The 25,262-nt window shown below is 38.7% G+C and overlaps 1 protein-coding gene across 1 annotated transcript; it reads right to left on the minus strand.

Moving 5' to 3' along the window:
* Window positions 1-21,347: 21,347 nt before the first annotated feature.
* Window positions 21,348-21,873, minus strand: LOC308650530 (protein PIGBOS1-like). The gene has a single exon (XM_081296548.1). It carries the CDS (start codon window positions 21,790-21,792, stop codon window positions 21,628-21,630), a length of 165 nt encoding a protein of 54 aa, XP_081152674.1. The 5' UTR covers window positions 21,793-21,873; the 3' UTR covers window positions 21,348-21,627.
* Between the last annotated feature and the right edge of the window lie 3,389 nt (window positions 21,874-25,262).

A 25,262-nucleotide genomic window follows, 5' to 3' on the forward strand; every position in this document is an offset into this window, starting at 1 on the left:
GTTCCAGCTTAATGCCTGGAGAGTTGTTCCAGTCTGTAGCAGAGGGGTGGGACAGGGTTAGGCAGGTCCATAGTCTCCCTGTGTTGAAGAGTCAGATTTGGCAGGCACTGAAAGACAAAGCCTTTAGATTTTGCAGCCACAGATTAGAGAAGAGAGAGTTGAACATGGAGAAAGGTAGCAATCTGCAGAGGACTCCCCTTGAATCCTCAGCTGAATACTACTGGTCAGTACCTGAGTGCGAGGAAAGTACCCAAGGTAAGAGAAAGAATGGAACAATCCCTGGAGATGGTGCAAGGCTAGTGTAGTTGGGCTCCCATTTGGTAGTGGAAACCTCGGGATTCACAGGCCATTGGGTAAAATAGAAGGGCACTGCCCTAGTAGAGGGAAAAAATCAGTCCTACAATAAAACCTATTCAGGTCCCACCTCAAGAAGCTGAAAAATAAAAAAGGCTTGAGAGGATCAAACTGTTACCAAGTAACCTAACTGAGTCCCAGAACAAAGCTCAAGAATATTTATAAGAATACAAAACATGCAGTATCTAACAGGGTAGAATACACAATGTCTGGCATCCAATCAAAACTTACCAAGCATGTAAAGGAAGCAGGAAATTATGATCTGTAATAAGGAGAAAAATTAACTACTAAGAACGTATCCAGAAACAGCACAGATGATACAATTAATAGATAAGAACATTAAAAGGTTGTAACTATATTCCATATGTTCATGAAGGTAGAGGAAAGATGAAACATATTCAGTAGATATAAGGAAAACATTTTTTAAAAGACCTAAATTGTACTTTAGAGATGGAAACTATAACTTCTGAGATAAAATTTCTCTGGATAATACGTCCAGTTGATTAGACATAGTAGGAGATGAAAGAATTAATCAGAAAGTTGTAATAATTCTAAACCAATATTAAGTAGAAATGACAGATCTTCAGGAGAATTTGATTATTCTACAACCCAAGTGGGAAATTTTAACATTGCTTTATCAAAATTTGATAGCCAAAAAAAGCAAAGCTTTATTTTTTAACAAAAATTTATATTCTTGGGGATCAAACACAAGTACTCACTCATGCTAGGCAAGTGCTTTAAATCAATCAAAAATTAAAAGTCAAGGCTGGGGTTATGGCTCAGCGGTAGAGAACTTGCCTAGCACGTGCAAGGGAGGCCCTGGGTTCCATCCTCAGCACCATATAAAAATAAATAAAATAAAGGTATTGTGTCCAACTACAACTAAAAAATAAATATTTAAAAAATAAAAAGTCAAAGTAAGCGGGAAACATAATGAAAGTTCTTATAGCCCCATGTAGGGAGATATTTGTCATCTACTGTGAGCTAATTGAGGGCAGGAACTAAGTCAAGCTTGAATCCTCAGCATGTGGCCTGACACGTTTCACATTATCAATAAGTGAGTATTTATATTTTAATTCTAAGTTAAGTAGCTAAAAAAATTAGTAAGTTTATAGAAGACTTAAATGCACAATTAATGAGCTTGAATTAATGGATATGTATAAAACTGTATTCAACAGCAAATAAAGCATAAGTATTTATTTCATTGACATGAAAGCCCCCCAGTACTGGGAATTGAACCCAACATAGTTATTTCAAAAATATATAAGGGCTGGGGATATAGCTCAGTTGGTAGAGTGCTTGCCTCTCATGTATAAGGCACTGGGTTCAATCCCCAGCACCACCAAAAAGAAAAAAGAAAAAAATATATGAGTCAACCATGTGATAACTATTAGATAATAACAAAATTTACTATCATTCTGTTGCAGGGTGGTCCAACTATCACTTATTGTTTTCTTGCTACATAAGTAGTGAATTCGGATACTTTGGATGGTTCTCTTTTTTTAAAATATTTTTTTTAGTTGTAGATGGACACAATACCTTTATTTTATTTATTTATTTTTATGTGGTGCTGAGGATCAAACCCAGTGCCTTACACGTACAAGGCAAGCTCTCTACCACTGAGCCACAACCCCAGTCCTCTTTGAATGGTTCTTGTGAGTATATTTTTTTTTCTGGGAAATTGAGGAGGGGGCAATAATTCCCTCTTTCCATTCTTCAGTTAAGGATAGAGCAAAGTCTTGATAAAAGGATGTGACAAAATATCAAGAAGAAATGCAACACAGCAGGCCCTAAGAAGTGATTTAACAAAACCTTTCAATCAATGACAATAAAAATTCAGACTACTCAGACTATTACTTTTTTTTTTAATAACGGTTTTATGGAGATATAATTTAAATACCATAAAATTCACCCATTTAAAAAGTACAAGTCATGATTTTAGTATATTCACAGTTTGAAATCATCAGCACAGTAAATTTTAGAATATTTTCATTAACCCCCAAATTAATTTTGTGCCCACAACCAGCACTTTTCATTGCTCCAAGCCTAGGCAATCTACTTTCTGTCCTAACAGATTTGCCTGTTCTAGATATTTCATATAAATAGAATCTATATACTCCTTGTCTTTATAACTGGTTACTTTCTCTTAACATTTCAAGATTCATCAATATTGTAACAAGTTATCAGTACTTCTTTTTTATTGTCAACCAATATTTCGTTGTATAGATAATATCATATTATTTATCCATTCATCAGTTGATGGCCATTTGAACTATTTCTACTTTGTGGCCAGTACTAATAATGTTGCTTATGAACATTCCTGTACAAGTTTTTGTGGAAACAGGTTTTCGTTTCTCTTGGATATATAAACTTAGTAGTGGAATTGCTGGGTCACGTGAGAAATCTGTTTAACACTGAGAGGAACTACCAGACTGTTTTGCAAAGCAGCCAAATACATCATTTCACATTCCTGCTAGGAGTATGTGAGTGTTCTAATTTCTCCACATCCTTGTCTATACTTGTTACTGTCTGTCTTTTTGGTTATAGCTTTCCTAGTTGTTATAAACTACTATGTTATTATGATCTGAATATTGCTTTAGTAAGGCTTATTTCTGATTGGATGTTCTGTGAGATAAATGCATGTTTTAATCACTTTACTATAATATGCATCTTATTAATTGTTTACCCATAAAATAATTAAGTTGGTATATGAAATGTGTTTGGTTAACTATTACTATATAACAACCACCCCACAATTTAGGGGCTTAAAACAATTACCATTTTACTATCTCCCATGATTCTGTAGGTTGACTGTGCTCTGCTTGGTGGTCCTTTTGCTCTCTGTGATGTTGGCTAGAGCTGCAGGCACCTGAGAGTCCTACTGCACAAGAAATCCAAGACAGCTCTCTTTTATTGACTGATACCTTGATAGGTATGGAATATTTCATACAAACAGAATCTGTATACTACCTTCTCTATATACTATAAAGGGGATAGAGGGGAGATAGGAAAAAAGAAAGACAGAAAAATGAATCTGACATACAATCCTATGACTATACCATAGTGAATCTCACCATCATGTACAGCCATTATGTATATAGACCTCCATTATGTATATAGACCACATTCTCTTAATCCATTCATCTACTTGTCTGGAAGCCTGGACTCACATGGGACACGTGGGGTGCCAGGACTCTTCCTGCAGTCTCAGGAACTCTCTCTCCCCATATAGTCTTACCAACAGAATAGCTGGACTTCATATCAGCAGCACTGAGTTCTTAAAAATGCAGAAGGGGGTGCTGGGGTTGAGATTCAGTGGTAGACCACTTGCCTAGCATGCGTGAGGCACTGGATTCAATCCCCAACACCACATAAAAATAAACAAACAAATAAATAAAGATATTGTGTCCGTGTACAACTGAAAAAAAAATTTTTTAAATGCAGAAGGGGAAGCTTTGAGGCCTTCCTAAGGCCTACACATCACTTCTGCCATGTTGAATCGGTTAAAGGGAATCTAAGTTCATGTGGGAGGGGGGTATACAAGGATAAAAATCCTGGAAGGCATGGTTCCTTGCAGCCCTCTTTGGAGATGAATTACCACAGAAAAAATAATTTACGGGCTGGGGATGTGGCTCAAGCGGTAGCGCACTCGCCTGACATGCGTGCGACCCGGGTTCGATCCTCAGCACCACATACCAACAAAGATGTTGTGTCCACCGAGAACTAAAAAATAAATATTAAAAAAAAAACGAAATTGACAGAAGAAAATATTGATAACATGTACTTTATAAAATTAAGTTTAAAAAAAAAAGAAAAAGAAAAAATAATTTACTTAGCCAATAGTAATAAATTCTGTAGTTTACTAGTGTTACGGTAAATATTTTCACTCTTTCACTTTTTAATGATTTTATTAGTGCATTATAGTTATAGATAATAATTAGAATCATTTTGACATAATCATTCATGCATGGAATTTAATTTGCTCCCTTGCAGTCTCCAGTGTTTCCGGTTCCTCTCCCCGCCCTCTTCCTTTACTCTACTGGTCTTCCTTATATTTATTTATCTAGTTATTTTTAATTGGTGCTTTATAGATATACATAATGGTAAAATTCACTGTGGTATATTCATACATGCACATAACATAATGTTGTCCAATTCATTCTGCATTTCCTCTCCTTTTTTATCCCACTCCCTCCCTGTCAGTCTCCTTCTTCTACACCACTAATCTTCTTTCTATCCTTATGTTATCCAATCCTGGCCCTCTTTTCTCCCCCTTACTTTACTCTGGCTTCTACACATGAGAAAAAACTTTTGACCCTTGAGTTTCTGAATTTGGCTTATTTCACTTTGCATGATGTTCTCCAGTTTCATCCATTAGTGACAAATGCCATGATGGCTGAATAAAACTCCATTATGTGTATAGACCACATTCTCTTAATCCATTCATCTACTGACCTGTACCTGGGCTGGTTCCATAATTTGATTATTATGCGTTGTGCTGCTAAAAACATTTATGTGATTATATCACTATAGTGTGCTGATTTTAGTTCTTTTGGATAAATGCCAAGAAGTGGATAGCTGGGTCATGTGTGGTTCCATCCATAGTTTTTTGAGGAATCTCTATAAGGCTTTTAAGAGTGGTTGTACTAATTTGCAATCCTACCAACAGTGTATTAGTGTATCTTTTCTCCCACATCCTTACCAGTAATGCTGTCAATGTCAATTCTTGGCAGCCATATCAATGTCTATAGCAGCTCAATTCATAAGAGCTAAGCTAGGGAGCCAACCTAGGTGCCCTTCAACAGATGAATAGAAAAAAGAAATTGTGATACACACACACACACACACACACACACACATAATGGAGTATTACTCAGCCATAAAGGAGAATGACTTTATGACATTTGCCAGTATATGGATGGATCTGGAGACTATCATGCTAAGCGAAATAAGCCAGTCCCAAAAAGCCAAAGGGTGAATGTTCTCTCTGATACCTGGATGCTAATACACAATAAAAATCAGGGAAGGGAGGTCAGGGAAGAATAGAAGTTCAGTGGATTAGACAAAGGGGAATAAAGGGGATAGAGGGGAGATAGGAAAAAAGAAAGACATACAATTTTTTTTAAATATTTATTTATTAGTTATTGGCGGACACAACATCTTTGTTTGTATGTGTCTGTGGTGCTGGAGGATCGAACCCAGGCCGCACGCATGCCAGGTGAGCGCGCTACCGCTTGAGCCACATCCCCAGCCCAAGACATACAATCTTATGACTATACCATAGTGAATCTCACCATCATGTATAGCCACAAAACTGGGGTCCTAATTAGAATAAGATATATTTCATGCTTGTATAATTATATCAGAATGAATTATGCTGTCATGTATAACTAAAAAGAATCAATAAAAATTTAAAAATTTAAAAAAATTATAAAAAGAAATGTTGTCAATTCTGTAGGGCATCTATTATTGAGGATTTTTTGAAAATCAGGAAAGAACCTGCTCTCACAAGCCCTAAATCTCAAAACTCTAAGTATATTCCAGATTTCATGTTCTCTAAAGTATCAGAAAATACAGAAAAGATCTTTCTTACAAAAGGACTTAAGGGGGGAAATTGCCAACTAATAGAAATTTTGCCATACATGGAAATAATCAGTCATTCCCATTTTCAGTGTGTTCCTCTGATACTTTTGGAAGATTGTCTTAGCCACCATTCTACGTGTTAGATTATTTGTTGATGTGCATGCTTGTGTTTTCCAACACAAGCCAGTTTTCCCCAGGTGTACCCAAAATAGAAGTATGTGAAAGGGAGAGAAACTGAGATATCTACCCTGCAGAATCTGATTCCATTCCAAGAGAGCATGCATGAAGATGTTCTACGTTTTATAGCATTTGAAAGCACCTTGCAGTAAACCAATCCTGAGGCAAATTGAAGTTTAGCATTTAAAAAGCACTCATTAAATCCAACAAAAGAGACCCCTGGTGAGATAGGAAGCTTCATACCCTGGAGGCTTCAGACAGAGCTGAGTCACCTGTCAGGGCTGCTACTTTTAGATTTGGAGAAGTTAGGAAAGCCCTAACAAATCCTAGGTCTTGTTTTTAAAAACTTGCTCAATGTAGACAGCATAGCCTACTAATTGGATGCTCAGGTTCTAAAGTCAGACAGATCTGGGTTTATAACCTGGCTTCACCAATATTGTGGCTGAATATTTTGTTCCCCCTAAATTTATATGTTGAAATCTTAACTCCCCGATGTGGATAGTATTAGGAGGAAATGGCCTTAGGAAGTAATGTAATCATTAGGGTAGAGTCCTCCTGAGTGGGCTTAATGCTCTTATGTGAGACCTCAGAAAGTTCACAAGTCTTCTTTCTGCCATGTGAGGATATAATGAGAAGACAGGAGTCTGTAATCTGAAAGAGGACCTCGCCAGAACTCCACCCTGTGGCACCTGGTCTCATACTATCCAGCCTTCAGAACTGTGGGAAATAAATGTGCATAACCATGCCCATCTTATGGATGAGGATAATAGTATTACCTATATTTAAGATATATGTTCTTCAACTGAATCCAGAAGGCTCCAGCTGAATTTTCAGCTTTTTACTTTTTTTGAGAAACTCAAGAAACAAAACATGTAATTTTATTTTTTCCAGAATTTTCCCTGGACCTTTACTTTCTGTTCTCCAACATAAAGACTAGAGGGCAAGAAAAAATTGAGATGGTGACCTTGGAGGCCAAGGCTGTTATTAAAAAGGAAGAAAGAAAGTTTACTTCTAGTTTTCATTATCTTACTTACCCCACCCCAGAGTACACCCCAGGGGCTTACCAACCCTGCAAGAGTTTGATGGTTAGTGACTGGAAACACTGAGTCACCACTGGGAAGGAAGATCTGGTCCTGTTACAGATGAGAAATACCAGGCTAGCCCATCCCAGGACTAGAGTAACTCTGCTAAATCTGTACTCTCCTGTGGTTCAGTGCACTGTCTTCATGAACAAAGAAATGTTAACGATACCTTTTAAGCATATTGTTGTTGGTTACTGATTTTATCAAGAAACTAGTGGATAACATCTATTGTGCCTGAATAAGGAGTTTTTGTGTCTCTTGGATGGTTATACACATTTCCTCTAGGTTATTTTAAGCCAGAGCTTAATTTTTAATAATTCAGTAATGAATCTTGTTTGATCTCTTAATCCTCTTGCCTAATTCTCTTTTACATTAAGGGATTGAACGCTGAAGAGAAGATGTAGCCAAATGATGATTCACTCTTCTTTCAATGCAGATCCCTGAAGGCAGATGTATGAGAAGAATTGTTGCAGGCATGAATGAAGCACAAACTCGGAAATAACTGGAGTCTCGGTGTACTTACTCTAACTTTCCCTTTCTTTCGTGGTACAAATATTAGTCTTAAAGGTTTGCATGTACTATTCACTTGCTGTACCGGCTGTGAAGTATTCAATCATGAGGCTGCCATTACTAACTCACAGTCATAGACTATTTCTTTGAGCTGTTTTGCTAATAGTGGGGATAGGCCACACTGAGTCATCTGGGCTCTCACCCAGTCCTCTGAGAACCCAGGAGATTCATTTGCCTGAGGATTGGCCAGGATTAACAATGCAGAGACTGTAGCTGTGGAGTGGGGTTGGCACAGGTGCACTGGGTATGATTTGGGCCAGGGCAGCATCAGGTTCAAGAGGCTGAAGGGAAAGGCTGCCTCAGACTGGTTGAATGGAGCCTGACTTGCTCAACTTATTCTATAAGGCCCAAACCACCAAATGATGCCATGGTCACATTCGACGAGGTCTGTGTTCTCACTCACGTACTTCCTGTTTCTGCCTGAGCAGTGAAGTGTGTCTTGCAGCCGGGTAGGACTTGAAGGGTCCCTGGTATGGCGCCACTTGGATTTAGTTCCTTCTAAATTAGACCTAGAAAGCTCCAAACTCTTTCACCACATTCCTAACAATCCTGCCTTGTGTGCAGAACAATAAAATAGGAGCTTCCTGTGTGTCATGATTGAGGGGCGCAGGAGAAAGCCCCCTGCTGGAGGAGACCTGCCATATGGCTTAACATCCCTACAGGACACCCTCCTTTGGGGCAAGACACTGAAAGTAGCTGCTAAGCAGCAAATGAGGTCTCTGTGATCTGCAATATAAAGCCATTGCCAGCCTTTGACATTTGATCAAATTAGTTAATCAGACTTATTCAGTGGCACATTTGGAACACACTCTCACACACACACACACACACACACACACACACACACGCAGTAACACTGTGCCCCTGCTTACTGTTCCTTCAACATGAGGCTCCAAATTTCAACCTCAGAATTGTGTGTGTCCCCTTGTGTATGCGCATGTGCGCACACAAATGCATGCGCTGCGGGTTGAACCTAGCTTCATCCTCACTCTGCTATGTTCCCCCAGTCCTCCTTTTTTTTTTTTTTTCTTTTTAATTTTAAGACTAAGTTGCTGAGGGTCTCACTAAATTGCTGAGACTGGCTTTGAACCTGTAATCCTCTTGCCTACCTCTCAAGTCGCTGGGATTTCAGGCACGTGCCAACAAGTCCAGCAAGAATCCTGCCCCTCTCTGCCATGGATAACTCCAGCCATCATATTGGAACTTCACATTGAAAGTATCAAAATACAATGATATCAAACATGAACCAGTTCAAGCTTTACAGCCGCATTCCTCCACTGTTCAGAGGCTGCGTTCTTTCCATAGTATTTGAAAGCAAAAGCCAAATCGAGATGGGGAGGACTTGTTTAAACATTGTGACCCCTTCGTGATCCAAACCAAGAGAGGAAAATGAGAAGAATATTAAAGAGTTCGGAGGATCAGAGCATCTGGTGCAGAAGTCCGTGTCTTTGTTGGTGTACTCACCTCCCCACTCCAACCCGCCTTCTACATCCTTCCACCCCCAAACCCTGTCTTCCGAACAGGACTGGCTTTCTGAATCCACTCCTACTTCAGCCAGAAGTTGACAGCCTGATAGGCAGACTGCAGATGTTTCTGCACCTCTGTTCCCCTAGTCATGTATCAAACTAAGCTGGACAGGCTTTGTCCCAGCGGGGGTGGAGGGTGGCATTTTGGAGGGCAAGTAAAAGAAAGAAAGTATTCCCAAGCCCACTTGACTTCACAACCATCCCACATCCTCCAGTTTGGCTTTGTGACACAGTCAACATTTTATCTTCAAAAACATAAAGAATAAGAAAATAAAATATTCTAAACAGAATCCTAATGCCTAAATGGGGGGAAGAGATGCACTTTTATGGGTTGCCCCCCCGCCCCAATCTGGAGTGATTTTCAGTTCTGTGGACTGGATTTCAGGAGTGCACTGCCAGGGGCTCAGAGTTGGGCTGCATTCCCTTGAGCATTCCTGCTCAGTCTTGACCACAGCGCCAGGACTTCCCAGGAGTGTGTGCACAGGCTGGGGCGGGGTCCACCACTTCTCCACCTTGAGGAGGAGCCCCCTCCGTGCCTCCCAGAGCAGTAAGCATATACATTCCTGACAGCAACTGAACCACTGTTTCTGTGTCAGGTATCAAGAAGGACACTGTAGTTTCAAAAAGAAAGAAAACCCATGGCTTCTCTGGATGATCTCACAAACAAGTCATGTAGATGACTGCTACACTGCATGTTAAATTCTAGAATAGAAGTACAGATGATGGATTATGGGCTCATAGAGGAGGGGTTTTTAACTACCTAGGGAAGGAAAGGCCTCAAAGACCTTTGGCTGCAAGAAATAGGACACCCAAGTTCAGATGCTTAATTAGTAATGATATTTATTATCTCATATATAAGAAGCATGAAGGCAAGAAGTTGGATAACAGTAAGAACCATGCTTCCTAGTTGGGCACAGTGCACATGCCTGTGATCCTAGCTACTAGGGAGGCCAAAGCAGGAAGATTGTAAGTTCAAGGTCAGCTGGGGCAATTTAGCAAGACTCTGTCTCAAAAGAAAAAACAAAAAGGTCTGGGGTATAACTCAGTGATAAAGCACCCCTGGGTTCAATCCCCAGTGCATTCCCCATCACACACATAAACAACAAACAAACAAAAAACAGTCAGAAAAAAGAACCAGGATCATTTGTCCTGGGCATAGAACAAGAAGCCATTTTACTTTAAAATCATTTTACTCTAAATCTTCTCCATTGTGAATTTAATATGAGCACTTTACTCTTATATCCATCATTTCTGATCCAGCAGTTCTGGAATTCTCCAGTAGATAAAATATATTTCAGGGTTTTTAAAAAATTTAATAAGTCAGGCCAAATATGCTTTCTTTACTTATGCGACACACATTAAGTCAATACTTTTCAGTTCCACAGGCATGTCTGTACACCCCTGATTGTCTATACCTTATAACAATTGTTCTGGAGTACAGGGGTCATTCCTTTCTTTCTTTTTCCTGTTTCTTTTCTTTTTTTAAATATTTATTTATTTATTTTAGTTTTAGGTGAACACAATATCTTTACTTTGTTTCTATGTGTTTCTGAGAATCGAACCCAGTGCCTCTAGTATGCTAGGCCAGCGCGCTACTTGAGCCACATCCCCAGCCCCAGGGGTCATTTCTTTCTTGCTCTGATAAAAAAGACAAACTAGGTCAACTTCATTTGTCTTTGAAATGTTTTAGGAAGATAAGTTAAGGCTACAGTTTTTTTAAAACTGTTTTTATTTGTTTGCACAAAAGCAACACATGTGTTTTAAAAAATGTGGGCCATGGAGGAAGTTGTACAAATTTGGAGGTGTAAAGACAGAGAAATGGGGCCTCCCGGGGTTGTGTAACACACAACCTGTGAGACAGTGTATGGCAACATGATTCTGAACACAGAGCACAGGGATAAACATAGGACAATTCACAGTGATGCTACCTCCCAGCAACAACAGGAACATTTTGCTTAACTTCCTTTCAGTCTTTCTTCTAGATACATTGTACTTTCTTTTTGGTGGTGGGGGAGTACCAGGGATTGAACTCAGGGGCACTCAACCACTGAGCCACATCCCTAGCCCTGTTTTGTATTTTATTTAGACACAGGGCCTCACTGGGTTACTTAGTGCCTCACTTTTGCTAAGGTTGGCTTTGGACTTGCAATCCTCCTGCCTCTGCCTCCCCCGCTGCTGTGAATACAGGAGTAAGCCACCATACTCAGCTACATTATATTTTTAAATGGTAATTGATAATGTATACCTATATACCTACTTTGTAACCACTTAACAATTCATTATGAGTATTCATTAAGAATATTTAATTAATTAAATATTATTCTCAGTGGCACCATATTTTACTGTTTTATTTAACAAATGTGGCATTTTGTATGTATCAGTCACTGTCTTATGATCATTAAGGACAGTAACTCATAGTGTTGTTGCACAATTATCTTTGTCCCTCAAGACCCCATGCCCTCCCTGTGGCCCTGCCATGTATCCAGGAGGCCAACCTTTTGTAAACTGTATCAATAGTTTCTGTGTCCTCTAACATCCTTGGGGTTTGCCAATGGGAAGAGGTGTGGATTGGGTTGTCATTCCCAACTAGACTCCCTCTATCCCTGTGTAAGGATTTGCTATATAGATAGATAAATAGAAAGATACATATATGCATAGGCCAGTGATAGAGTACTTTCCTAGCCTGCATGAGGCCATGGGTTTTATCCCCATCACTGCATTAGGAAGAAGAAGAAGAGGAAGAAGGAGGAGAAGGAGAAGGAGAAGGAGAAGGAGAAGAAGAATCACAAGAAGAGTATCCTAATTAGATTAAGTTATAGTCCATGTATGTATACTATGTCAAAATACACTCTACTGTCATGTATATCAAAAAGAAGAAAAAAAAATTTAAAAAATAAAAAGCTTTTATTTTTTTAAAAAATAAATAAATAAAAGCTCAGTCATGTGGTGTGCTTTGACCAATGGAATGTCTGTAGTCTTGACAGGCGCAGAGGCCTGGAATGGACTTGCTGGTTTGGCTTGGCCTCTTGGTCGCTATTCCCAAATGAGAGGCCTATGAAACATACTAAAACCCAACCCAAGGCCTGAAGCCAAGCTGCCCCAGTCAATCTGAAAGTGAGAAAAACAAATGTTTGTAGTTGGCAGCCTTTGAGATTTTAGGGTTGTTTGCCTGCACCAGTTTTGCAGCCACAGCAGTCTTAAAGACAGATGCATCAGGAGACTGGAGGTCAAGGTATCTATGAAGGGTTGCTGGGCAGTTGTATCCTTTCTTCCACACCTCCCCCACCTCTCTCTCCAAGTCTCCAAAAACTGCTCAATCGCTCCCTATGACTTCCTGTTACCAGCTCAGACTACTGCACCATGCTTGTTACTTCCCTATGCCCCCCCATCCCCCTGTAAAGAAGCCTTTTTTGTAAACTCTCCTCAGGTACCGGTTTGAGTGTCTCATCTGTTTCCTGCCTGGACTTTAAGTGATAAAAATCCTCATAACCATCTCATAAGATAGGCATTCTTTTACCAATGAGGAAAGTGATATTCAGAACAAGTAAGTAACTTATATAATGTCACACAGCTCGAAAGTGGCAGAGCTGAGATGTGGACCAAGGCAGAGGAGATTGACGCTCATCAGTATGCTACTGTAGGTCCATCTGCCATCGCAGGGCCTGGCACAATGTATTTACTCATCTCCTTATTGTTAGAGATTTAGATGGTGTCTACATATTTGTTATGACATTTTCTGTTTTCTTTTTTCTTTCATTTTTTTTCTTTTTTTAATTTTTTTTTTTAGGTGTAGATGGACACAACAAAATATCTTTATTTTTATGTGGTGCTGAGGATCGAATCCCGGGCCCTGCCCGTGCTAAGCGAGCGCTCTACTGCTGAGCCACAATCCCAGCCCCATTTTTCCTTTTTTTTTCTATTATACATACTGCTATCATGAGAAATTTCTATAAATACTTGCTCATATTCAGGGAAAATTTCTAAAAATGAAATAGTTGTGGTAAAGGAATGCCCTTCTTTGGCTGCGGGTGTAGATTAGTAGTAGAGCACTTACCCAGCATGTACAAAGCCCTGGGTTCAATCCTCAGCACCACATTAAAAAAATAATAATAAATAAGTAAAATTAAGGTATTGTGTCAATCTACAACTAAAAAAAAATTTTTTAAAAGGAAGAGTCTGAACTTTTTTGTTCCTCAATCTTTTAAAAATTGCTTCTTTTTGACTATGAAAGTGATAAAGTGATGAGATTCAGTAAACAAAATCCATGTACTACAGAAGTAAATATTAAGATATGAATATTTGGAGCTGGGGTTGTGGTTCAGTGGTATAGCACTCGCCTAGCATGTGTGAGACACTGGGTTCCATCCTCGGCACCACCTAAAAAAAAATAACTAAATAAAATAAAGGTATTGTGTCCATCTACAACTAAAAAAAAATATATTCAAAGAAAAAAAAAAGACATAAATATTCTTGTAATTCCACACTCTCAAATGACTATGGGCCAGTATCTGGAAAGTTCTTTTTAATTATAATTTATAGTAATTTTTATTTTTTCTGATTAGAAAATCAATAAATGTGCATAGTAATAATGCATCATAGTAAAAAGAAAAAATCGTTTTTCAAAAAATCTTTATTTTTTAATTTTTTTTTAGACGTTGAAGGACCTTTATTTTATTCATTTATTTATATGTGGTGCTAAGAATTGAATCCAGTGCCTCACACATGCCAGGCAAGCCCTCTGCCACTGAGCCACAACCCCAACCCCGAAAAATCATTTTTTTTTTAGAGAATTATTTATTTATTTATTTAAGAGAGAGTGAGAGAGGAGAGAGAAAGAGAGAGAGAGAGGGGAGAGAAGAGAATTATTTATTTATTTATTTTTGAGAGAGAGTGAGAGAGGAGGGGGGGAGAGAAGAGAATTATTTATTTATTTATTTATTTAAGAGAGAGTGAGAGAGGGGGGAGAGAGAGAGAGAGAGAGAGAATTTTTTTTTTTTTAAAGAGAGAGTGAGAAGAGAGAGAGAGAGAGAATTTTTAATATTTATTTCTTAGTTCTCGGCGGACACAACATCTTTGTTGGTATGTGGTGCTGAGGATCGAACCCGGGCCCCACGCATGCCAGACGAGCGCGCTACCGCTTGAGCCACATTCCCAGCCCGAAAAATCATTTTTAATGTATAATTCATACTGGGTGTGCGTGTGGGTAAATAATCAAATAAACATAGGGGCCCATCATGCATATAGTTTAGTAATATGCTTTTTCACTTAGCAATATAAATTGTCAGGAGCATTTTTTATGTCATTAAATATTTTCTATAACATCAGCTGCATAATAATCTCCTATAACTGCTTACTATTCTATTGAAGCAACAACCATTGTTTATTCAGCTAGTTCCCTAGAACTACACATTTGGATTATTTCTTCCTTTTAACTACAATAAATAATATTCCCCAGGATGTAATTATTAAGAGACATTTGCACATATCTCTGATTATTTCCCTAAAACATATTTTTATATAATTACTAGATCAAAAACTATGCATGTTGAAAAGGCCTTTGATTCTGACTAAAATATACAGAAGGTTGCCATTGATATTCCACCAGCAAAGGATATTGTTGCTTATATTTTTTTTGCTAATGTGATTAAAAGAAAAGAAAGGAGGCAGGAGGGAGAAAGAGGAGGGAGATCTTTTTTTTTTTTTTTTTTAAGTTCTGGGAATTGAACCCAGGGCCTCACACATGCCAGACAGTGTTCTACCACTTAGCTACACCCCAGGCCTTTTTAGTTTTGACTTTAAGACACAGGTTTCTCCTACATTGCCCAGGCTGGCCTCAAACTTTCAATCCTCCTTCCTCAGCCTCCCCAAGAGCCAGGATTATAGATGTGTGTCACTACGCCCAGCTTCCTTTTTTTTTTTTTCACTTTCACTTAACTTACTTAGGAGATGAAACTTTGCCGGATTTTGCTGTCATTTGTTCTTCTGTGGAAAATTGTTTATGTGCTTTCCTCAAGTAGTTTTTCTATTAGCATGTCTTTTTCTTTATAATTTGCAAGAAGTCTTTTAAATTGTCTGTCATATGGGCAGCAAAGTTTTTTCCCACATTGTCATTTCTATTGTACTTCTTACAAATGGACTTTTTGCATAGTCAAATTTAATCTGTTTTTATCCTATGGTGTTTGCCTTTTGTGTTATATTTAGAAATGTTTTCTTTATGGGAAGATTAGGTAGATATTTACTGGTTCTTCTGTCGCTTTATTTTTTACATTAAAAGATGAGAGCTGGGGCTGTAGCTCAGTGGCCCAGCTCTGGCCTAGTAAGTGTTATGTGGTGCTGAGGGTTTGATCCTCAGCACTACATAAAAATAAACAAATAAAATAATGGCACTCTGTCCATCTATAACTATGAAAAAAAATTTTAAAAGATGTAAGCTATATGAAACTTATTTTGGTATTTTGAGAGAGGTAGGGACCTGATTTTTACTTGTATCTGTTAATTTTCCCAGCATCATTTACTGAATAAACCATCATTTCCAATAATTAACCTGAACTACTTTTATCATATACCAAATTTCTTAAATACTTTGGGTTCTCTTTCTGAATGTTTTTGATGTATTAATCAATCAATTGTGTTACCTTACTGTTTCCTAACTATGGTTTAATAACTTTTGGGGGGATACCAGGGATTAAACTCAGGGCACCTCAACCACTGAGCCATATTCCTAGGCCTATTTTGTATATTTTTTTAGAGACAGGGTCTCACTGAGTTCCTTAGCACCTCACTTTTGCTGAGGCTGGCTTTGAACTCACAATCCTCCTGCCTTAGTTTTCCAAGCCGCTGAGATTACAGGTGTGATCCACTGTACCCGGAGTTTAATAACTTTTAAAACTAGTAATTCAACTTCCCCTTTCATAATTATTCTTTTTGAAAATTTTCTTGAGTGAGTATTCTAGCAGATGAACTTTAGAATCATTTTGTTACATTCCAAGAAAACTCCTGTTGAAATTTTGGTTAAAATTGCATTCAATTTTATTAACTAATTTTGGAGACATTAACATATTAGATTTTTCCAGTTAGAAAAATGACATTCTAGCAGGCGATTAGCAAGGATGGTGGAATGTGATGGACATCATTATACAAAGTACATGTATGAAGACTTAAATTGGGTGTCAACATACCTTATATACAGAGATATGAAAAATTGTGGTATATATGTGTATTAAGAATTATAATGCAAAAAAAAACAAAGTATATGTATAAAGGCATAAATTGGCATGAACATAGTTTATATACAGAGATACGAAAAATTGTGCTCTATATGTGTAATAAGAATTGTAATGCATTCCACTGTTGTTGTATATTTTAAAAAATAATAATAAAATCAATTAAAAAAAGAAAAATGACATTCTAGGTTCAATTTATGTAAGTCTTTTGCATCTCAAAGTATAATCTGTGATTTTCCTCATAGTCTTGTGTGATTATATGAAATGATGGAAGGTAGGTGGAGTTGGAAGGTAGGTGGAGTTGGAACTCCATGATGGATATTTTCAAATTTGGGAAAGCTCCAGTTAGAAGTCAAAAGACCTACCTCATAGTTTTGGCTAGTCACTTAATACCTGGAAAAAAATTACAAAACTCCTCAGCCTCATTTACCTTCTCCTTGCCTTTTCCTGATTTCAGAGTTTGTCTGAGGATCATAAAAGTCCTACAATAGACAGAATCACATTAATGCAAGAAGTTATCATTTTGTCTGTATAGTATGGCTAATAATAAACATGTGCCCAGTAGGGATTTTAAAATCAAATCAACAAAATCCAACCAATCAGGAATAATTGGTGATTACCCATAAAGTATACCTGTTATGATTTGGATATGAGATATCCCCCCAAATTCCTGTGTCAATACAGGAATGTTTAGAGGTGAAATGATGGTATTATGAGAGCTGTAACCTAATCAGCCCACCCTAAATTGAAAGAATTAATGTGGAGGGTGGTAACCCTGGTTTGATGGCAGCATGGCTGGGGAAGTAGGTAATTGGGGGTATGCCCTGAATGGTTCATTTTCTTTGTGACCCTATCCTCCCCTACTTCCTGGCCACCATGGGCAGAGTAGCCCTTCTCTGCTATGCCCTTACCCCATGATGGGCAGAGTAGCCCTTCTCTGCTATGCCCTTACCCCATGATTTTCTCGCTCACCTTGGATCCACAGCAATGGACTTGGCCAACCTCGGACAGAACCTCTGAAACCATGAGTCAAAATAAACATTGCTCCTCTAAGTTGTTCTTTTTTTTAAATATTTATTTATTTTAGTTCTCGGCGGGCGAACACAACATCTTTGTTTGTATGTGGTGCTGAGGTTCGAACCCGGGCCGCACGCATGCCAGGCGAGCGTGCTACCACTTGAGCCACATCCCCAGCCCCTCTAAGTTGTTCTTATCAAGCAATGAAAAATTCAATACAGTCCCACTATCTTTTTTTTTTTGAAACCATGTATCACTGTGTTGGCTCAAATGATCCTCCTGCCTCAGCCTCCCAAGTAGCTGGTACTACAGGTGAACCTTGCTGCCCCTACTTTCTTGCCAGATCTCAGTGGTTTTTCTGGATGTGGAAACTTCAGTGCTAAAACTGAGAAAATCCAGGGAAACTATGATAACGTTGGTCATCATAGCTGTCGGCCCCCCTTCAAACTCTAAAATGCTAATTCCAGGGTTCTATGTAGGAGAGAACACGTCCATGTTTATGGAACATTTCCAGTATGATATTGTAGCCACCACAGTGGGCACTTATGAAGTGACAAGGGAAGGTCCAGGGTTGATCTGAAATGGAGCCTACTAAAGGTGCTTGAATACACTTAAGATCTGGGAGAGTTTGTATGGAATGGGATTCCAGATGGGGGATGAGCAAGAGGTGGGAATCAGAATGCTTTTCAAGGAAGATCTGGTTTAGCACTTGACTCACATTCCAGAGGTATTCAATGAGCTCAAGTTCAATCCAGTGAAATGTGCTTGGTGACACAGAATTGGGACGTGTGGGATATGTGTTTAGGGTCCCACACTCCAAAGTACACAAGACTGAACAATTAAGAATGGGGAAACCCACCTAATAAGAGGCTGTCTAGTAAAACACTAACTGAAATAATGTGAAAATTATACAGCTAACATGGTTCTCTTTTTCCTTTGGCTGCCAGAGTTTTAGAACTAAATTTAGTGCCCAGGACAATCTCAAGAACCAGTAGTTCCCATTTATCCCTTCCACTTCCTTTAATCAGGCATTGTTCTTTCATATCCTGAAATATCTTAGTTTGCATCTCTTTAAAAAATACTACCCCAAACACACATTATGGAAAAGTTAGAATACAAAAAAAAAATATATGAAGATAAATGTTAATATTCCTGAAAGTTCCCTCAAATTTAGCCAACTTAATAGTTCAGTGTTCATTCCTGTATACACAGACCTGCTAACTTGTGTTTCCTGGATATTGAACTGGATGTGTTTTTAACTTGCTTTTTAAACTTAATACTTGATGAAGACTTTTCCAAGTCAACAAGTAATTCCACATCAGTACTCTTCACTGTTGCATATGATTTTATTTTCTGTCTATATAATAATTGATTTGGCCAGTCTCCTAACAGAATAGGGCCACTAAGATTTTTTCTGGGTCTAGTTTTGTTCTGATTTATGCATTTCTTATCATTTCCTTGAGTAAAATCCCATAACACACAGGGTCAAAGTCTATTTTTATGTCATACTATTTAGAAGTGAAGAGGCAGGACCTAGGGGCATTGCCTGAGTTCAAATCCTTTCTTTGCTACCTCTGACTATGGCTGTCTTCTTTAATCTCTTCAGTCCTTGGTTTTCATCTGAAAATGAGGATGATGACTGTATCCACCACATAGGGTGGCTGTGGGGACTTAAATGAGATACATTACATGAAGCACTTAGCACAGCTTCTGACATACATTGAGCACTCAGGAAATATTTTCTATAATTACTTTGCATTCTCCAGAAAGATTGTATCAATTTTCATTCCTGGGGGCCAAGTCAAGGTCTCTGGGGGAGTGCTTACAGGATTTAACTCTTACATAAAAGTTAAAAAGTAGTAATGCTTGCCGGTCCTTCGCCCAGTAGGACGACAGCAGTAATTTACCTCTGCTGTGAGTGATTTCTCAGGGGACTCTGTCCTATTCTTCTGCAAGCATTTTATTCAGTCCCCCTGGTGGCCAAGAGGCTGAGTTTGCAGCCTTTAACACTGTTAGAGACCTAATCGCTTTGCGCTCTTGGCAAAATTCTAACCTTATTAGAGAACTAAACTTGTCTTTGGGGTTAATTCACAAAAGGGAAATAATTGACCTCAGTTTCTTTTAAATGAAAATCTATAATGACCTGAATAATAATACCCCTCAAGACCATGGTAGGTCTCAGCTTTCTAAAAGTTGTTAACTTACTTTCCTAGATAGCTAGTTTGTTACCAGGGAAAAAGAATTACAAATCTGGCTATAGCATTCCTCCTCAGTCTTGGCTGAAGTTTGGTATCCTAAAAACTAGAGCTGCTTCAAAGATCCTGATTTAATTGGGCATGAGTGTGGCTGAGTATCAGGATTTTTAAAAGTTCAACTCATTTTAACTTCTTTTTCATTTAATCCTCAATCAGACAGGCTCAGGAAAAGTAATTTCCTCCTCACCTATTCCTTTGCCCTTAGGAAGTTTCCAAAGAAACTGAACAACCAACCTGAATAATCTGCGTTGGTCTGATAACTTCTGCCTCCGACCATCTAAAAATAAAGTGAGAACCACAAATATGAGCCATCTAAATAAGTTTAAATTTTCTACTAACCACATTTAGAAAGGGTAAAAGGACACAGGTGAGATAAATATTAATAATATACTTTATTTACCTATCTGTGTATAAAGTAGTTATCATTTTTATGTGTAATTAATGTAAACATTATGAGTATAAGGTCCTTGCCTAGCATCTGGATGGCCATCTCTTTTTTTTTAATATTTTTTAGTTGTTGATATACCTTTATTTTTATTTATTTATATGCGGTGCTGAGGATTGAACTCAGTGCCTCACACATGCCAGGCAAGTGCTCTGCCGTTGAGCCCCAACCCCAGTCATGGATGGCCATCTTAAGTGACAGCTGCCATTTTAAGGAAAAAGTTTCACTTTACTGCCCAAGGGCATTTCTGAGAAAAGCTCACCACTCCTTCATACCAACCCAACCCTTAACCACCTGCAGCATTAAGCTCTGATTCCTGAGTCTCCTCCATAAAAGTCCCAGAACTCAAGCCTGTTTTGCCTCTCTCTCCTTATAGAGAGATGGCCTTTATTTGTCAACTCTGACAAATAAACTCTCGTGTGAATCTCTACCTGGTCTCCGTCTTTCATTTCTTGTTTACCTGTCTCGTTCCTTGCTTTTCCATCAATGAGCCATTTTATTTTATTTTTTCATACTTAGTCTTTGATCTCTGGTGTGTATTTTACACTCACAGTAAATATGAAGCAGCAGTCACAGGGCTGGGGTTGTGGCTCAGTGGCAGAGCGCTCGCCTAGCATGTGCAAGACGCTGGGTTCGATCCTCAGCACCACATAAAAACAAATAAATAAAGTAAAAGTATTGTGTCCATCTACAACTATATATATAAAGCGGTCACAATGCTGGGTCCAGTATACGCTCAGTGATGCTTAGTTTCTTCTGTCTTAAGAGATGCACCAAGGGCTGGGGTTGTGGCTCAGTGGTAGAGCGCTTGCCTAGCATGTGTGAGGCACTGGGTTCGATCCCTGGCACCACATAAAAAGTAGAAAACAAATAAAATGGGTGTTGTGTCCATCTACAACGAGAGAGAGAGAGAGAGAGAGAGAGATGCACTAAATCAAGTGACAGGTGGAATGACTTCTTTTTTTTCTCTAAAACAATATTTTCAGACCTTTTAACCCATGTTGTGTTTTGCCAGACATAGGCTGCTTTTGTAAGATGTATTTCTGTGGAATTTTACATTTCTTCTTCTTTTTTTTTTAATCAAAGCTATTTTTAAGTTCATGGAAGAAAAAAATCTCAAGAGTTCACACTAAACTATTAGAGGCATTTATTACATCAATTTATATATTGCCCTGAAGACATTCATTTTTGTTTAAAAGGAAGTTACTAATTTATCCTGATAAAGATTTAAAATGGCAAATAAAACATTAAATTCATAGTGCTAGTTTTAAAAATATTATTACCCATTATTTATTTGTGTTTAAAAAATACCTAAGTTTTTCCTAGGTTATTTACAGTCAGTGTATAATTTCAGCAAAACTTTAATCAATTGTTATAATTCAACTCTAGGTAGTATTAACTTTTCTTCTCCTCTGATACTTGTGCCAATTTCGCCTTTTCTTTTAATTCCTTCTGCTCTCTGGAATATTGTTCAAATATTGGTTGATAAATATATATTCCTCCAGCAAGTCCAAGGACTCCAGCAAAAAGCAGTTGTGGAAGAGTCAATATCCCAAACATTGTTGCAACAAACACAGAATAAAACAAAGGTGGTTCTGAAAAGTTATATTCCACATTCAGCAAATCTCTTCATATCTTTAGGTTTATGATTATCATTACCAGTACCACCAGCACTCGGCACGTCCGACAGTCCCGTGGCCACTCCTGGAATTTTACATTTCAAAATACAACAAATGACTAAAAAACAAAACAAAACAAAAAGAAACAACATAAAGTATGGCTTTGTCATCCCTCTCCCTCTTCCAAAGTGAGTTGCTGCTGGAATATCATACAGTCTGTCCCTTTCCCTTTCTATCGTGATGCCTGCTTAAAAACATCTCTCACATTTCAAGGCTGTTGCCCAAAATTCAGATGAGCCTGGAGTGAGTTTAGAGCTTTTTTTTTTTTTAATATTTTTTTTAGTTGTAGATGGACACGATTTCTTTCTTTCTTTCTTTCTTTCTTTCTTTCTTTCTTTCTTTCTTTCTTTCTTTCTTTCTTTCATGTGGTGCTGAGAATTGAACCTAGTGCCTCACACTGGCAGGGCAAGTGCTCTGCCACTGAGCTACAGCCCCATCCCGAGTTTAGAGCTTTTAAATTATTATTACAAAACTATACATTATTCTTAAACAGAAATCAGAAAATATAGTAAAACAAAAAGAACATAGGAACCACCAGATCCCCACCATCCACAGGGCAATCACTCTAAATCCTGGGGTGTATTCTCACAGAAGCTGTTTCCAACCCTGGCCACTACTCAGGATTACCTGGGAATTTTAAGATACATTATTCTAGAGATGGAAGTTTAGTGGGTCTGTGTGCTACCTGGGCATTGGGTTAGGTTTTTTGTTTGTTTTTTAATGCTCCCCAGGTAAATTCTAATAAGCATCCAAGACAAGACCCAGTCCTAGAGCAGAGTCTCACACTTTACTGTGCACACCCCATCATGTGGAAGTCTTGTCACAGTGCAGATTCTGATTCACTGGGTCTGCAGTAGAGTCTCAGACTTTACATTTCTCCCTAACTCTGGAGTGACACTAATGTGGCAAGTCTGCCAATCATACTTAGGATACTTAGCTATGAATAGATGTCTACATGTACTTTTTCCTCTACAGATTAGATTCTAATATAGTCCTGAGTTTTACAGTCTGCTTTTTAAAAATTCAACAATCCATCATGATCTCTTTGGCATGTTAAAAAATATACTCTGCAAAACAATTTGGATTGGCTAACTGAGGTTTCATCTTAGGAGCACACAATGATTTTGCATATGGGGTTGCTGCTGGAATATCACATAGTCTGGGAAGCTCAAGCCCCACCTAGATTAGGGGAAGGGCTCTCCAAGGAATTCTGACATGAAGTTCCTTTCTCTAACCACTGGTTTAACAAGTTCCCATCTAGGGGACCTTAGAATTTCAAATGTTTATCATTGCAAACATAGCAAAAAGAAAAAAAATCAAAAAGAATCCATCTACCTCATGATACCAATCTCATGAGGTAGATATTGTTCTGTTCCCATTTCACAGAAACTGGATTCAATAAATCTGTATTTTTAAATTTTCCCATGAGAATCTGCTAATCACCTGGTTTGGGAATCACTGAAATTCCAATTTAAGCCTTTTATGTTTACAGGAAGGATACAACATTTCTTAGACAAAGCCAAGCTCAAAATGCTGGGCACACCCATAGCCCTGACATATCTGGTTACTGAGGAGAAAGCCCTGGACATGGCCACAGGTAAATGGATCAAGGGGTAAAAAACAATGCAAGGTCCACCCAGGAGTGGCCCAGTTGGCAGCCTGGGAAGGACTTTGCTATAAAAACTGCTCTTCCCAGAGGAGGTGGTGCCATAGGACAGCAGAAGATTTTGAGACCCGAAGCTCTAGGTGAGCAGAAGCTTGGGTAGAAGAGAGATCAGGAGGCAGAGAGGAGTTAGACAGGGTTGGTAACAACAAGTGTGAGAAGCAAAGGCAGAAAGAGGCTGTGTGACTGTCTGCTGAGCATAGGACAATACTCTGATGGGGGGACAAACCAACTCTCCAGGGAACTCTGGGCCCAGACCCCCTCTTTTTGCTGAGCTCTGTTCCAGCTGGGAAGCCCTCTGGGTGCCAGCAGTGTCCTGATTCCCATAATTACCAGGTGGTTTCTTCATAAGGATCGTGTGACCCACCCTCCCATCAGGAGAGGGAATTTTTTGAGATGAACAGAGGTAGGCTATTTATTATGAGCAAAAGAGTCCAACATACTAAGTAATTTGACTCATTGATTACATTTTATGAATGAAAGATTTTAAATTTGATTTCAATGAGAAGGAGAGTGGAACTGAGTGTGAAAACAGGATAACTGAAGGAAGTGGAGACTGGGGATCCTGGGGAAGTAATAGAGAGGGGATGACATTGCAGAGGGCCGGGGTGGGACAGAGAAAGAAACAAATTCTTCATCAGCACCCAGACCAGAACATTCCTTGGAATCTGAATGGACCAATCAGAAAGAAGACCTAGGTGCCTGGAATCACAGGGCAGAGAAGCTGAGCTCTACAGTGTGGGCCAGAAGACAGAGCCAAGGGGGTGGTGTGATGACCAGAGAAGATTCAGATGGTGCAGGAAGCAGGTCATTCCCCCAAGAGAGTCTTGGCTCTGTTGAAAACCAGTCAGAAGTGCAACAAGATCTGCCTTCCTAGAATCTAGTTTCTCCATTTGGAACCATAATAAAAATCCTGGTCCACATTAATCAGCATTCAAAAAGTTTCCACCATTTTCCCTAAAACAAAAGAATATGGAATCAAGAACATGAGAGTCAGGGGTCAGCATCTTCCTTTGGGCCCTTGTGTGAATTAATTTATCCAAGTCCCCAGCTGCCCTCTAACTCCCAGATAGGCCTGGCTTTTTCCAGCATCTCTCTAAAAGCTCCTATTTAGTGGCATCAGTAACAATCTGAGTATGTTCATGGAATGATGATAATGATAATGATAGCTTATAAGCAATAAATTTCATGTAGGGACTAGACCCTCTGTCCAAAATCTTACCCACTATCCTATTAGTTCATTTTCACACCAGCATCGTGAGGTAGGTGCCACAACTGACTGCATTTTGCAGAGAAGCTGAGGCTCAGGGAAGTTTGTTAATTTGACAAAGCATACAGCTTACGAAATGGGACTCACACTACATCTGCCTGAAGGTAGGCTACATGTTCTTGATCCCTTGAGCTCTGCTGATTTTCTTATCAATTAGGATAGTTAAAAGAGATGATCTAAGTTCAAAGCCCCATTTAAAATACGAAGAAATCTTCCAAACCTTTCCATTTCATAAAGCTGTGGACTTGGAGCATTGTAAGGGTCACCCAACCACCCAGCTCAGCCACTGCCTGATGGTGAAGTTAAGTTTCTGGAGGCAGCAATTTCTGGTGCTGATGTAACCAGAAGTTTCTCATTTATAATATACTGACTCTTTCTAGAACCTTCTACCTCAGTGTAGGCAGTAGATAAACAGAAT

This window comes from Spermophilus citellus, assembly GCF_964194105.1.
Source record: "Spermophilus citellus genome assembly, chromosome: 5".
Taxonomy (NCBI): Eukaryota; Metazoa; Chordata; class Mammalia; order Rodentia; family Sciuridae; genus Spermophilus; species Spermophilus citellus.